General features: G+C 45.2%; 1 protein-coding gene across 7 annotated transcripts in view; it reads right to left on the bottom strand.

Annotated features, from left to right (window-relative positions):
- Window positions 1–13,256, bottom strand: part of RPTOR (regulatory associated protein of MTOR complex 1) — a 249,291-nt gene that overhangs the window by 149,752 nt on the left and 86,283 nt on the right. For 6 of the 7 annotated variants that reach the window (XM_059731959.1, XM_059731958.1, XM_059731960.1 and 3 more), the window contains exons 4-5: window positions 10,959–11,117; window positions 1,734–1,880 (exon numbers count right to left, since the gene is read on the bottom strand). In XM_059731959.1, coding sequence (XP_059587942.1) covers window positions 1,734–1,880; window positions 10,959–11,117 — 306 coding nt within the window. The remainder of the gene's footprint in view (window positions 1–1,733; window positions 1,881–10,958; window positions 11,118–13,256) is intronic. The other variant, XM_059731963.1, reaches the window with a different exon arrangement.

Raw genomic sequence — 13,256 nt, 5'->3', positions numbered from 1 at the left:
GATGAGCAGATATTCAGGATGAGCCAGTGTGCCTGGGCCCTTGCTACTTGCCCCAGACTTTTGTTCCAGTTTCACTAGAGACCCGAGGGACCTGGTCCTTGGCCCACCTACCCGTCTGTGCTGCAATGGTGCTGTTGCATGGCATGTTCCTGCACAGCAGCAATTCCTCTGACTCCCAAATCCCTCCGTTGCACTGCCTTTCCCTGCTGTGCACACTGACAACTTTATCTCTGTTAAATAGCAGAGGGCAGCCAAGTGCTAGAGCAAGCAGTAGCTTATTCTTGGAATATCCTCAAGTCACTTGAGGGCCCAGTGGGCACACAAGAAAAGAGAACTGCGGGGGGAGAAATGCAAGGGAAAAGGGGGCTACAGGAAAAAGGAAGGCAGCAAGGCACCTTCCTAAATCTGCTCAGGTCCAGACTCCAGGGAGAGAAGGGAATGAGAAAAAAGAAAAGAAAACCCAACAGGATCAAATCTCCAGACAGAAGAAAACGAGGAACATGACAGACTGAGTGATGCACAGGGAGGGAAGGGAGGTCTAGGGAGCACAGGAAACAAATTACAAGTTAGGGGCAGGCACTATAAAAAACAGCCATTTGTCTCACCACCGCACATCTCTGCGGGTTCCAGCATCATGCTCTTCTTTGGCTAAGAACTTACAAACTCTGGTGCCATGACCAGAGCTGCTACTGCTTGTAAAGAGAAGGGATGATGAAAGAACCCCAAATGCCTCTCTCTCGAATGTCAAGCTGTTGTATCAGACTGGGCTTTGCACAGAGAATTTGGGGGGAAGGGCGGGGACATGACTTCGCCACCTGCGAGAAAGTCCCCACAAAGTTCAGCACATGGTTTCCATGGAAAAAAAACTGAAGTTAGCCATATATTGCAATAAAAGCCAGAGTATTGTGCCTGAGTCATTCTACACTTGCTGGAAGTTAAAAAATGATTAAAATGACTTTGTGCTATGAAAATGAAAGAAACTAATCTGTTAAACCTGTGCTTTCTGGATGAGCTAATGCCTAAAGGAATGATCCAGTCAGATTCCTTCCTTCAAACACAATCCAGTTCCTCACAGGTGCTGTACTATGGCACGAAATGAAAGCATCCTCTTTACAGCATCATATTTACTACTCCAGTAAATGCAATGCTAATACAACTGGCAGTGAAAGGTGGCTTTTCATTAGGAACACACTCCTGCATGTTTGTATGCAGTGAAATGGAAGCCACCAACCACAATTCCTTGGTGTACCAGTTTTAAATCATTTAGTTTAGCATTTGTATGTTTAATACAACAGCCAGAAACACTGACAGCATCTAAATTTGTACCCAGATACCAGTCTACTGCATCTAAAATAAATGGGTCTGCTTCACCTTAGCATTTATCTCAGCAGTAAAGACTATTAGGGTACAAACTGATTCTAGTAACGTTATCACTTAATTAGTACTTGCATTAAAAATGATTCTGACTATAATAGGAATGGCATACTGCGCCAGGAAGATTGGATGGGGGTGGCAAGACTATTTCCAAATCAATTTGCTTTTTCACTCAGTTTTCTAAACATTTATTTTCTCAGCCAGGAGTCTTGTAGAGGGCTCAAACCTGCTTCCCCGTAAGTCGATAGGAAGCAGGATCCAAAAGCATAGCAGGGATTTCAGAAAATCCAGGATCCTGGAAACCCAGCAGAGGCAGAAGTGAGCCCAAAGAAAATCTCTGCAATTCATGAAGGTCTCACCTCCAACTCTTGCTCCCTCTGTAGTGCAAATTGCTTGAATGACTTGACAATAAGGCCAGCATTGGAGCAGTCATAGACGAAAATAGAAGGACTGCCCATCCAAGTCTGCAGGTCATATATGGATAGTGGAATATACTGAGTATAGTTCTGTAAGAGGAAACAAAAAACACAGATCAGACACATGCAGAGAAGGAGAACTGACAGTAGAAGTTGTGCTTTGATGCACTGAAATACATGACAGGCATTTGGGAACTGCACAAGGAAAGCTGGCCTGTATTTCTACTCATCATTATACAGAGCGACCACATATTCCACACAAAAGCATAAATGCACAAAGAGATTTTATCACAGCTCCATCTGCCTTACTAAAAGTGCGAGTACTTAACCATTCTAAAGCCTGCTAAAAGCTGCTCTGAACTGTGCTACGGGTCTTAAATATGGACTATTCAATGCCAGGTCATCTTCGGCATTTGCCATATTGATACCAGACACAGGCAACAACTTATAAAAGCTTCAACTTTGGAAACAGGTTGGTCTTAAATTTAATTTAAGGTCAAATAACTTTTACCAGAAATGGTCTATATAACAATATAGCTATTAAAGGCTAGATTGTCCATCAGCAGCCACTCCTTATGTTAGCTTATAGTGACCTTACATGGGATTACTGCAGCTTTTAAAACAGCTTTTGATCAACTTTTACAATAATTAAAGCTAAACACCACAAAGCTTGGCTCGAACTAAACACCGCTGCCACAAATTCACTTTCTGCAAGTGTCAAGTGTTTGCTCTTTTTCATTAAAAATTGAAAGCATTTGAGTGACAAGAAGGATCAAAACTCAACCTTCTAACAGCACAGCCATTGCAACCTGAACCAAAGAGGCTATGCCCTCTCCATATAAGAGTTGGAAGAACTGAGAATGAAGCTTGATCCTTCACTTCTAAAAAAAAAATCCCACCTGTCTCTACCACTTCAGCCTAGGACAGATATTAACTACTGCCTATAGGAAAACTTACATGTTCTTACCAAGCTGCAGCCAGAGGGCAACATGCTCTTACACACATATAGTGTACAATGCTGCTGCCCTGAAATCCACAGCAAAAAACGATCCTGAACAGCAAAGGAATGACCGTTGGGTCCATAATTCCCATTTAAATTCAGTGAGATTTAAAATACCCACCGCAAAAAATAAGTTAACTTGCCTGGTGCTCAAATTTTCAAGGACATTTATCTATATGTAAAGTTTGAAGTGATCATAAGCCATTTATGAGATACAGTCAGACAAAAATGTTAGAAGTCATTTTAAAAATCCCCAAAGTTATTTAATAACTCTAAAACCTTTTGAAAGATGTTCTTCAGACTTTGCAGATGCTCTTCTTTATCTTCAAAATAAATGTGAAAATTTTCAGGCAAAACTAGTTTTCTAAGTATGAAGGCTTCTACTGAAATATGGTTGCAGCCTAAGCTAAGGTCTAGCGTACCTTCACAAAACCATTCCCTAGGCCAGTGGCTCTCAAACTTTTTAGACTTGAAGCACCCCTGGACAGACTTGCAGGACCCCTCAGAAAATGCCAGCTCTTCGTTTTCACTCATTTTTTGAAGACAGAAAAATAACAGAGCAGTTTTCCTGTTGCAAAGAACTCAGCAAGACCACAGCTATGGATTTCTATTTGAAATATTTGGGCTTATCTTGTGAATCATGTTTGCAAATCGAGCATTGCTAACACTGTGTGGCACCCCGGAAGGATCTCAGCACCCTGGGTGAGAACCACCGCCATAGGCAAACTGTTAAAAGTAAGTTATGTGGCAAAATCTGGTAAACATGAGAAAATGCCAGACTGAGTTCAAGCTCTCCTCCCCGTTCATTCATCCTGCATATTGAGAGGGGCAGGGGACCTCTTCAAAACAAGTATGGGATAATATAATTAGAGATGAGATCATAATGCAAATGGACAAGAGGAAGAGTTGGGAGTGCACAGGGAACTAGACATCTAACAATCCTACTTGACTTAACAACTTAAGCACATTCTTGTTAACAGGTTTTTGTATAGAATTACCTGGAATTGATTTTCTTTAAAGGAAAAAGGTAAAACCAACTGTGTTACATTCAACAAATTCCACCTCACATATCAATGTGAACCCTGAATCTTCACCCCTACAAAAGAAATGCTTAACTCTTGAGCCAAAGGACTAACCTAAGGCTGCCTTTAAGTTCATCACGGGGGCACAGAAGGGAATTGGTGAGGATTTATTCACCAAGGCGCCCCCGGGGGTTACAAGAAATAATGGCCACAAGCTAGCAGAGAGCAGATTTAGATTGGACATTAGGAAGAACTTCTTCACCGTTCGAGTGGCCAAGGTCTGGAACGGGCTCCCAAGGGAGGTGGTGCTCTCCCCTACCCTGGGGGTCTTCAAGAGGAGGTTAGATGAGTATCTAGCTGGGGTCATCTAGACCCAGCACTCTTTCCTGCTTATGCAGGGGGTCGGACTCAATGATCTATTGAGGTCCCTTCCAACCCTAACATCTATGAATCTATGAACCATACCAGCTGGCAACAAGGGAAACTGTGAGGTCAAATGGGTCAGTAAAAACGTGGTCTTCTCCTCCTCCCCATAGGTCTTGGGGAGTCTGTGCTCTGTGCAGTGTCCTCCGATGAAATGAAACCCTTGAATAATCAGATCAGATCCAGGGGAGAACTCAGTAGATGACAACCCAGTTCTTCCTTTCCTCCCTGCCCTACCTATGAACTGATGAAATCCCCAAAGAGGATGTGGGGGTGGAAATGGGCAGTCGTGGCCACGTGCCGAATCCAAACAGCTGCCAAGTTTTGCACAGCTCCATAGGACACAGTACGCAGATGCATGAACACTTTGCCCATGACCACCAACTCCAGCAAGCGGTCAAGTAACCCTCTACCAAGGAGCGACCGGGGTTACAACATGGTGCAGGTATGACAGTGGGGAAATGAGGGGTGCAGAGGAGTGTCCAGACATGGTGCACAGCAGGCAAGCAGGGGGGTTGTTCAGACTGGCTGACATGCCAACTGCTGCCCAGCTGGCACCACCACCATGTGCATTAGTGGTGACATGAAGTCAGGATTGGCGCTGCCTAGAGGGCATCTGTGTAGGGTTTAGATGGGGAGACTGCAAGGGCAGGCCGATTTCTGCAGCTGAGCTGGGCTATGGACAGCTCCTCATGGATCTTGCACCTGCTGCAGAAGCGGCAGGCGTGCAGCCAGCTGGCCTGAAGCAATGAGCCACAGTGGACTCCAGTGGCCAGAAGCCACAACTGCAACTTCTGCCCACAACTCAGCCAAATGCCCGATACTGCAGCTGAGCCAGGGCTCGCGGGGTGCATAGAGGAAGGGCAGGGCCACTCTCCCCCCTTCACCACAGCTGATTTCAAGCACTCTCAGTGAAGTGCCTGCCAGTGCCGCTACAGGGAGAGCATTAGTCCGAAGTTTTAAAAGATTCATGTTTAGCGTTTTTGGCAGACCACCAAAAGTTTCCTGAGGAACGCACCCAAGAGAAGGGAAATCGCAATTACCAAAAGTTTCCTCTCAGCAAGGCCTGAACACAATTTAATGGAACAAGGAAGACAAGGTTCTTTAGGAAAATGGGATATCTTTTATTAGACCAACTAAATAGTTGGGAAAATTGTTCTTTGCCAGCTTTTGGGCACAAACACCCTTCCCTGAGACAGAGGGAGAGCCTGCCGGTGTTTGCGTGCTCTCCGGGGTGGGTGGAATAAGTGAAGGGTGCCTGTGTCTGAAAGCTTGCAAAGAACATATTTCCACCTATTTAGTTGGTCTAATAAAAAATATCAGGAAGACCCTTTTCTGCATATGTCCTTAGACCAACACAGCTCTAACCAACACCCCCGAACCATGGGACAAGAAAGGCACTTTTCTAACCTCCGCTGCACACGGGGAAGGGCTTGATCTTCTCACAGGTCACAAGCAACTTTTCCAACAGAAGGCAGAAAGCAGCTTAAACAGACAGCTCTCCGTCCTGCCGCCCTTATATTAAGCATCCAGCACTCCAGTTCCCATCAAGCCTTAGGTGAACTAGATTACATCACTGAACACGATTCAGGATCCCATGGTATAGTAACTTCAGAAGAGATTTAGGAGTAATTAAACAGTGATCAGTGCAAAAACATGTTTTCAAAAACCAACACCAGTTTCTTGGAGGCTTGAAACCAAGTCAGGAATGATGAATGTGTGCATTACTGCACATGCTTCGTGTGCTACCAAAGGGCTCGGTTACATAACGCTAGCTTCTGCCTGTGCATGCTTCCCATGTGTCACTTTAAAAAAAGGTAAAAGCAACCAAACCAAAAATAAACTAAAATTCTCACAAATAATTTTCCTTCCAGTGTGGTGCAATTCCTCTTCCCACTCCATATCAGAGATGAGACTGTTGGAAGATTACATCTTATCAAGCCCAAAATGCTTCTCCAGAAGGTTCCTTTTCTACTTGGATTTTACAGCCTCCTGGATCACAGAGTTAAAATCAGGAAAGGAGTCTTGTAGGGGCATCTGATGGGAACTCATCCCCAGGTATTTCCAGGCATGTCATTATCTCCCCAACTCCCTGATTAGGGGCACCGTGTTTATGAAGCTGCAAAACAAAATTAAAAGCACTGCAAAGCCTTCAAAGGCTGGCCTGGAGGAGCTCAACGTTTTATCATGCTGCAGTGAACTGTTGTGCTGCGGCAGAATAAAAACTACCACAATTGGAAATATTTACAGATGTTCCTGTAAAGGCTCTGCTTCCTCCTGCAAAGTTAGGGAGCCAAAACATTTCTCCGGAGGAAGCAATCCTAGGGAAAGCCGCGGTGAGAGGGAAGACACCTTCCAGACGCTCCCAAACACCCTAGCCCGGGGCACTGCGGAAAGAGGGACTCAGCATAATTGTCTTCTTTTCCTAGTAAGTGCAGAGAGAAAACCAGGTTTCCATTCAGAAAAAAAGATGAACAAAGATGGGTTTCAGATTATTTATTTATTACTATCCTCTTTATCTGTCAAGCTAGATTAAGCATCAAAAAACTAGGCTGGCTTCATAAGTCAGCCCTGAAAGATTAAGCTAACCACAAAGGCATTTATCCCATGGCAAGCACAACATAACAAGAGCTATGAAAAATTAAACCGGAGGAATGTGTGCATGGGGGGAGGCAGGCTTGTTTTTGAAAATCAAGTTAATTTAACAATTAGCTGTTTAAGTGTCTTCTCCGAATTGTGCTGCCTTCTCCGGGTTCAGGCGGATTCCCCGGGGCATCTGAACTCTGTTTAACAAAACAAAGCGACTGAGATTTGGCTTTCTGGCTGAAGTGAATCAGTCTGAAATAATACTTCCTGAAGCTTTTATCCTTTAATCTACATATCAGAATATATATAATGCTTAATCTCTTATAAATATAGCCGTGCCATAAAATGAAGAGTTCCTGGAGTCACATAGAGCCATTGCAAAGTAGTGGTCTCCTGAAGGACAAGGAGATAATTTGCGAGTCTCTGGCAGAGAGCTGCAACTCTACAGGCAAAAACAAAAGGGCAGAACTGGAAGAGCGCTAGTCAAGGGCATCCCAGGGACACACAACGGTCTGTCAATCCCATTGCCAGCGACTGCACCAACTGGATTTCAATCAACTGCATAAGTGAACCACTGGGAGATCTTATTTTTCAGAATAAGATTGAATAATTTAGCACACGAGACTGATATTTCCCTTAGAAATCCAGAGCCTAGACCTTGCTGCAGGATCAGTTGTGGTGTGAGCAGATGACTGGGGCACTTTTAAAACACCTCGCTTTAAGTTTGGGGGATAATTATTAGCCGTACATTTTTGGATGGCCATTCTCCAACTCCACCACAGCACAATAAGGCCTTCGTTTGCAGTCTCTGCATCTTTGCCACTTCATGTGGTGGCCTCCTAAAATAGTTTTGAGCTCTTAAATTATCTTTGCTGCAAAAGGGAAAATGTTTCAGAGCAATACACTCTTGCTTCCTTGCTCTGTGGACACCTTCCAAGTTAACGTTTCCAGCTGTCAACTAAGCAATTGCTGCCTTCCTATGACACCTGAAGACTAGGAGCAAATGATATATTTTTCACCAAAAAGAAGCATGCTCTGGGAAGCATCAGTTCATTATACAGAATCATACCGAAATCTAGCAAGCGATAACTCAAGAAAGAAAAAAATAAGGAACCTGGATGGTGACAAGGGGAGACGGAGAATGCAATCAAAGCCTGAAAGTCACGGCTGACAGAACCAAGTGGTGCGTTTATGAGGCCCATCTCTCTCTCCACGGGTGATTTTCTAACTTCCCATTCGCCAGGGTCCCCCAGCGTTTCCCTCATATCTCCTCCTCCCTGCATTCCCTAACCTTCAGGCCTCGCGATGATCACTAATCTTGGCAAAAGGGGAAGACTGGACTGCTCCAACAAGCTTCCTGCAAGGTGTCGCTCTCAAAACATAGTCTTTCCATCCAAAAGCACTCACGGCCTGTAACACCTCTGCAGTACAGCACCAGGATCAGCCTCCCCTGTGGTAAGCACTGCTCTGGTCCTTATTTTACGGACATGGTCTTTGAAACAGTTTAAGGACATACAACCTGCCTGTAGCAGAAGGAAGAGATGGCTGTACAGGACTTGGCAACTGTGAGGGTGCAGAATGAGGTGCCTAACGAGCTGGGGAGCTGGATTTGTGGTGGTACCCAGGGATACGCAGAGCAAAATAAAATCAAATGGGATCACGCTCAGCATTAGGGGAACTCAGGACAAGAATGGTCCGGCAGCAGCGTGGTTTGTGGGGGTTGCAGAAAAGAGGGAGCCAGGGTTGGCATTTTGGGGGACCTGTATGGTGTGTGTGGGTTGGGTGTGTAGAAATGATGCAGAGCTGGGGAAAAAGCCTGGAGTCAGTGCAAAGCCCTCTCGCTTTGGGGTCTCTCCACTTGTTGCTGCCATCACCTCCCTCCTGCAGCTCCCATCTGCTCCTTCCCCGCTGATCCAGCAGGAGAGCAGAGACGGAGGCCTTGGCTGCCTGCTCAACACATACCAGAGCAACTGCTGGCAGCCGTGAGCCACTACTGAGTTGTTCATGCAGCCTGACGCGACGCTCTCTGGCGGCTGCAGGAATGGGCAGGCATCAGCCCGTGCGTGTCCCACAAAACCTGGGCTGCCTGGACGCACATGAAACAGGGAGGAACCCAGTGCGGTAGGAGAAGCCACCAAGCCACCAGACTCGGAGCAGCAGCTTCGTTTTAAGGGAGGAAAAAGTCGATTCAGAGACTGAAAGTGCTGGCACATGCGAACGTTTGGAGAGAGTCGTCAAATTACGTAATTTTCTTTTATCCTCTGGACCCTCGGCTGTATTCAATAAATACCCCACAACTTTGGCCACGCAGCCGTTATAGGAGTCATTTTCATGCAGCATTTTGCAAAGGCAAGCAGCATTATAATGTGAATTTTAGGAATTTCACAAGGGTTTCTGTGGCAGGGTCCCATTTCAAGCCTGACAGACAGAGATAAACATCATCAGCCCAAAGGGATCAGCCGTACTACTCTATGATCCTCTATGATTAAGCTTTATTAGCTTTTGCCAGGTCCTAAAACTCATGGTTTTAGATCTGATCTCTAAAAAATGCTATTTTCCCCATTTGTATTGTATTTTTCTAAAATCTTTCTCTGGATATGGTAAGTCATTTAGATCTCTTCCCTTTGATGAAGGAGACAGTATCTGGTAACATACAGAGAAAACGCTATTAATTTTCAAGCCCCTAACCTTCTTTTTTTTTTCCTTTTCTTTTTTTTTTTAAATACAGGTCAATTTTTTCTACATAGTCTGGACCATAAATCAGAAGAGGCCTCTCCTCCTAATCACCAGTGGCGTCCTCATCAGAATACACCAGCTGATACTGCAAGCACATTGGCATATGCCCAATAAGTTCTTAATAATGCATTTGGCACAATACACAAACTTCATTGAGCAGTAATTTCCTCCTTTTGCATGTGTAACACATTTTGCCCAGTGTTATTTCTGTCTTATTTATTACCCACTGGCTGTTAAGTAAGAAGAAGGTCACTGTTATTTGTTCTTAAACACCAATTTCAGCTTTAAAATGAGTCATTAAAATGGTGGGCTGAATGCTAATCAACCCTCCAATGTACACGCACTGGAATCAAATGCTGTTTTCCTGCACCTTCTTCCCCTCCCTTCCCCCCACATTGTTTTACAATCGCAGTTGAATTCTTCTCCAACTGTCAAAATAATGTAGAGCAAATGTGAGAAACAAAACTGCATTTTGGTTCTTGGCTCAGTAAAACCCCAAAAAACAAAACAGAAGCAAATTGTATAATAATGGGTGCAAGTTCTCCAAGAGTCAGATGCTGCTTCTAGCTGCTGGCAGGAAATCTCAACTGCAACTGCAGCAAGCCTGCAAATAAATATTGGAGTAAGACCCTCCCTCTCTAGCATTCACTTGGCATAGGTGCTAAATGCATTATAGAGAGACACAAAATACATTTCCTTACATAATTGGTCAGAGCTGTAAAGTCCACTGTAACTGGGGAAAACACTTCTGTATTAGTACGGGATGCAGAAGCAATGAAAATGCCCAGTTGTGCCTGTCTTACTGTATTAAGTAAGTGCGACAAAAGCCTTGAAGACAAGAGATGCCTACTATATTGTACCCACAGGCACCACAACTCTTGATCCATTTAAAGTGGGAGTTGAAAATGTTGTTTTGTTGTTCCTCATGTATTATGCTGTCATGGCATAAAAAGTGCCTATTCATACGTAAGCTCCACTTTGAGAGGTTTATAGGGGAGCCTGTAACACAAGGCAGCGAAGCCAAGCCTGAGCGGAGAGCTCCATCCTTAGCACTGCATCTGACGGGAGCTGGCACGCTAATCTGAAAGGAAAAAGTCACTCGGAAATAGCACCTTTAACTGTTCTGTAATGATCCTTCTAATCATTTCAGGAGCAGCATGACTGAGGACCAGGACGAAGGTGCATCTAGTCCTTCTGGGCAGAGGGATAAGACTTTTTTCTAGCAGAAAACTTCCAAGGTCAAGAAAGAAACAGAACAGAAATCAGGCTTGGGAACAAACATTCATGAGGCCATTTGAAATCCTGAAAATTAACTTGCTCCCTCATAAGCACCAAGGGATTCCATTTTGCAGGGATAAGTATTCACCTACTGGTTTTTAACCCTGTGTCTAGATGACGCACCTTGTTGAAGACCCAGATCTCCCCATTCACCGTTGGCCTGGGCACCCCGTGCCCATTGTAGTGGAAAAGGACCCTCTCTTCCTTGGCATTTCGACGCAGGGATGTACACAGTTTCTTAACTTCATCCACAGTGGGATCAAGGCTCTGCTTGTACCGCGCCTGGACAGAGAAAAAATAAACGAGCATCTTAATTGTACGCGCATATGCATTTGAGAGACAGCACAGCAGGTACGCAACCCGTCTGCAATACAAGTACATACAGGCACACTCATGACACGGTCCTGATAAACTCTCCCTGACTACCACCTGCCCCGTGCACACGTGGCCAGGGCTTACTTCTAACTTCCCAAGTGTCTCAGCCGTTTCAAACATGTATACTCTTTTTTTTTTTAAATACCAGTTCCGCACAAAACAGTTTTCTTCTTTTTCCCATTGCACAATCCCTCCCCCACCTTAAATTACATTTCCTGAAGCTCAGACTGGACAATGTTCGCTCCCACAATACTGACAAATTTAAGGTCAGATCATCTGAAACCCTTGAGGAGTAGGAGCTTTCCACCATCTGAAAGGTGACACGCAGCTTTTGCTTCCAGACCCGAGTCACCCCTAGGTATCCAATATTGCAAAAGAGCTCATTAAGCTAATTTTTAAATTTTTCTCTAATAAATTTTCCTCCCCTCTAAGATGTGGAGGACCTCTCTCTCCCTCTACTAATGGATATAAAAATAGCCCCAGTAAAATCAGTAAAGACTAAAACAATTGATCTCAAACATTGTTCAGCTCAGACCTATAGCTCCTGCCTCGTTTCTTCCTGGTTTCACAAATGCAGGATCGCAGGAAGGAGCCTGTACAACCCCCCAGACTGGTCTGGGGCACAAGGCTCAGGGGAGACAAGTGGGAGCAATGGGCTACAGCCGTGAGGGCCAGCTGTTTTGGCAGGCATGCCACAAATTAGCCTCCACCCTCCCCAAATACCACTCTAGTTCCCTTCCCTGCCCAGGCTCCTGCTCCGTTTCAAGCTCCCTGCCTGATCTGCTGCTCTGCTGCCTGTCGCCTCCCTGATCTGCCACGTGCCCCACACAAGCTTCTCGTGTCCCAGGTTGACCACCCCGGGGTTAGGGGGGTGCTCAGTGCAAGCAGAAAGTGCTGATACTTGAGGATCTCCTTGACAGTAAAGGGCGCTTCTCCCTTCTCCCTCGCTGGCACCGCACTTGGCCCCATGGGCAGCGCTGCCTTCAGGTTAGGAAGAAAAGAAACCACAGTGAGGTGCACAGAGGCAGAATTGAACAGGGACAAAGAAGCAATCAAACTGTCTTTTTCTTCACTCCCTTTGCTCCTGCCGGATCCTGCTGGTCTTAGAGTTGCCACTTGTGAGCAATGCAGACAGTAATGCAGGTATCTTAAAACGCGTGATAAAAACCTTTACATTCACAACCCCCTCGTGCATTCTCTGCATGGCCGTATGCCACGCACGGAGCATAACCTCCGCATTGAGAACCCTCCAGAGACGCAACAAAGCCATTTTCCCTCTGCAAAATGGCTAAGTATAACACACAAGTACCAGGGTGGAGCTGGAGGGAAGAGAGACCAAGCCTACTGCTGCAGCAATTGGAGCAAAAAGATGGTGCGAGACTTAAATGGATTTGTAGGGAAAAGTCAGCTCCTGGCAGAGGTCACAAAAATAGGTGGACTGTGGCAATAATTCAGTCAAAACAGAACATGCATACAATTTCTGTAATAAACTGTGGGTTTCCTTATCACCATCGCTCTTTAATAGCAACCGCTCTGCAGAGTTAGAAATGTTAGTGGATCTTCAAAAATGGTCTTCTCCTTCATCCCCTTTCTAGCATTCACTGCGGGACAACACCAGAAAACTGCTAAATTATGGTGTGGTGCCTCCAAAAACAACATCGTGGCCAGCATGAATTGAGACAGGTGAAAACAGCTTGCTGAACGGAGAACAGAACGGCTGGCACGGTCATCCAGGCCTGGCTATTTTATTCACCGCTGGGCAATTTGAAATGCAGGCCACAGCGAAGGGTCCGATGGAGCTGACCCGCTAGCGGTCAGCAATCAGGTTACTCCGTATTCCAGGAGCTCCACAGTTAATGAAGGAGCTATATGTGCTAAGGCTTTATCATTACTTTTATTCAAGCTCTTAACTTTTACAATTGTATTTCGTAGTCTGGCATCCACCAAGCAGCATGTTGAACACATTGCACCAAGGAGTCTCTGCTTTCTGATGGTCCTGTTCCAGCGAGAAAAGCATGCACCCGAAACCACACACCGCACCCTGGG

Source organism: Alligator mississippiensis, chromosome 8 (genome assembly GCF_030867095.1).
Source record: "Alligator mississippiensis isolate rAllMis1 chromosome 8, rAllMis1, whole genome shotgun sequence".
NCBI classification, from domain to species: domain Eukaryota; kingdom Metazoa; phylum Chordata; order Crocodylia; family Alligatoridae; genus Alligator; species Alligator mississippiensis.
This window is presented reverse-complemented; position numbering and strand designations above follow the sequence as displayed.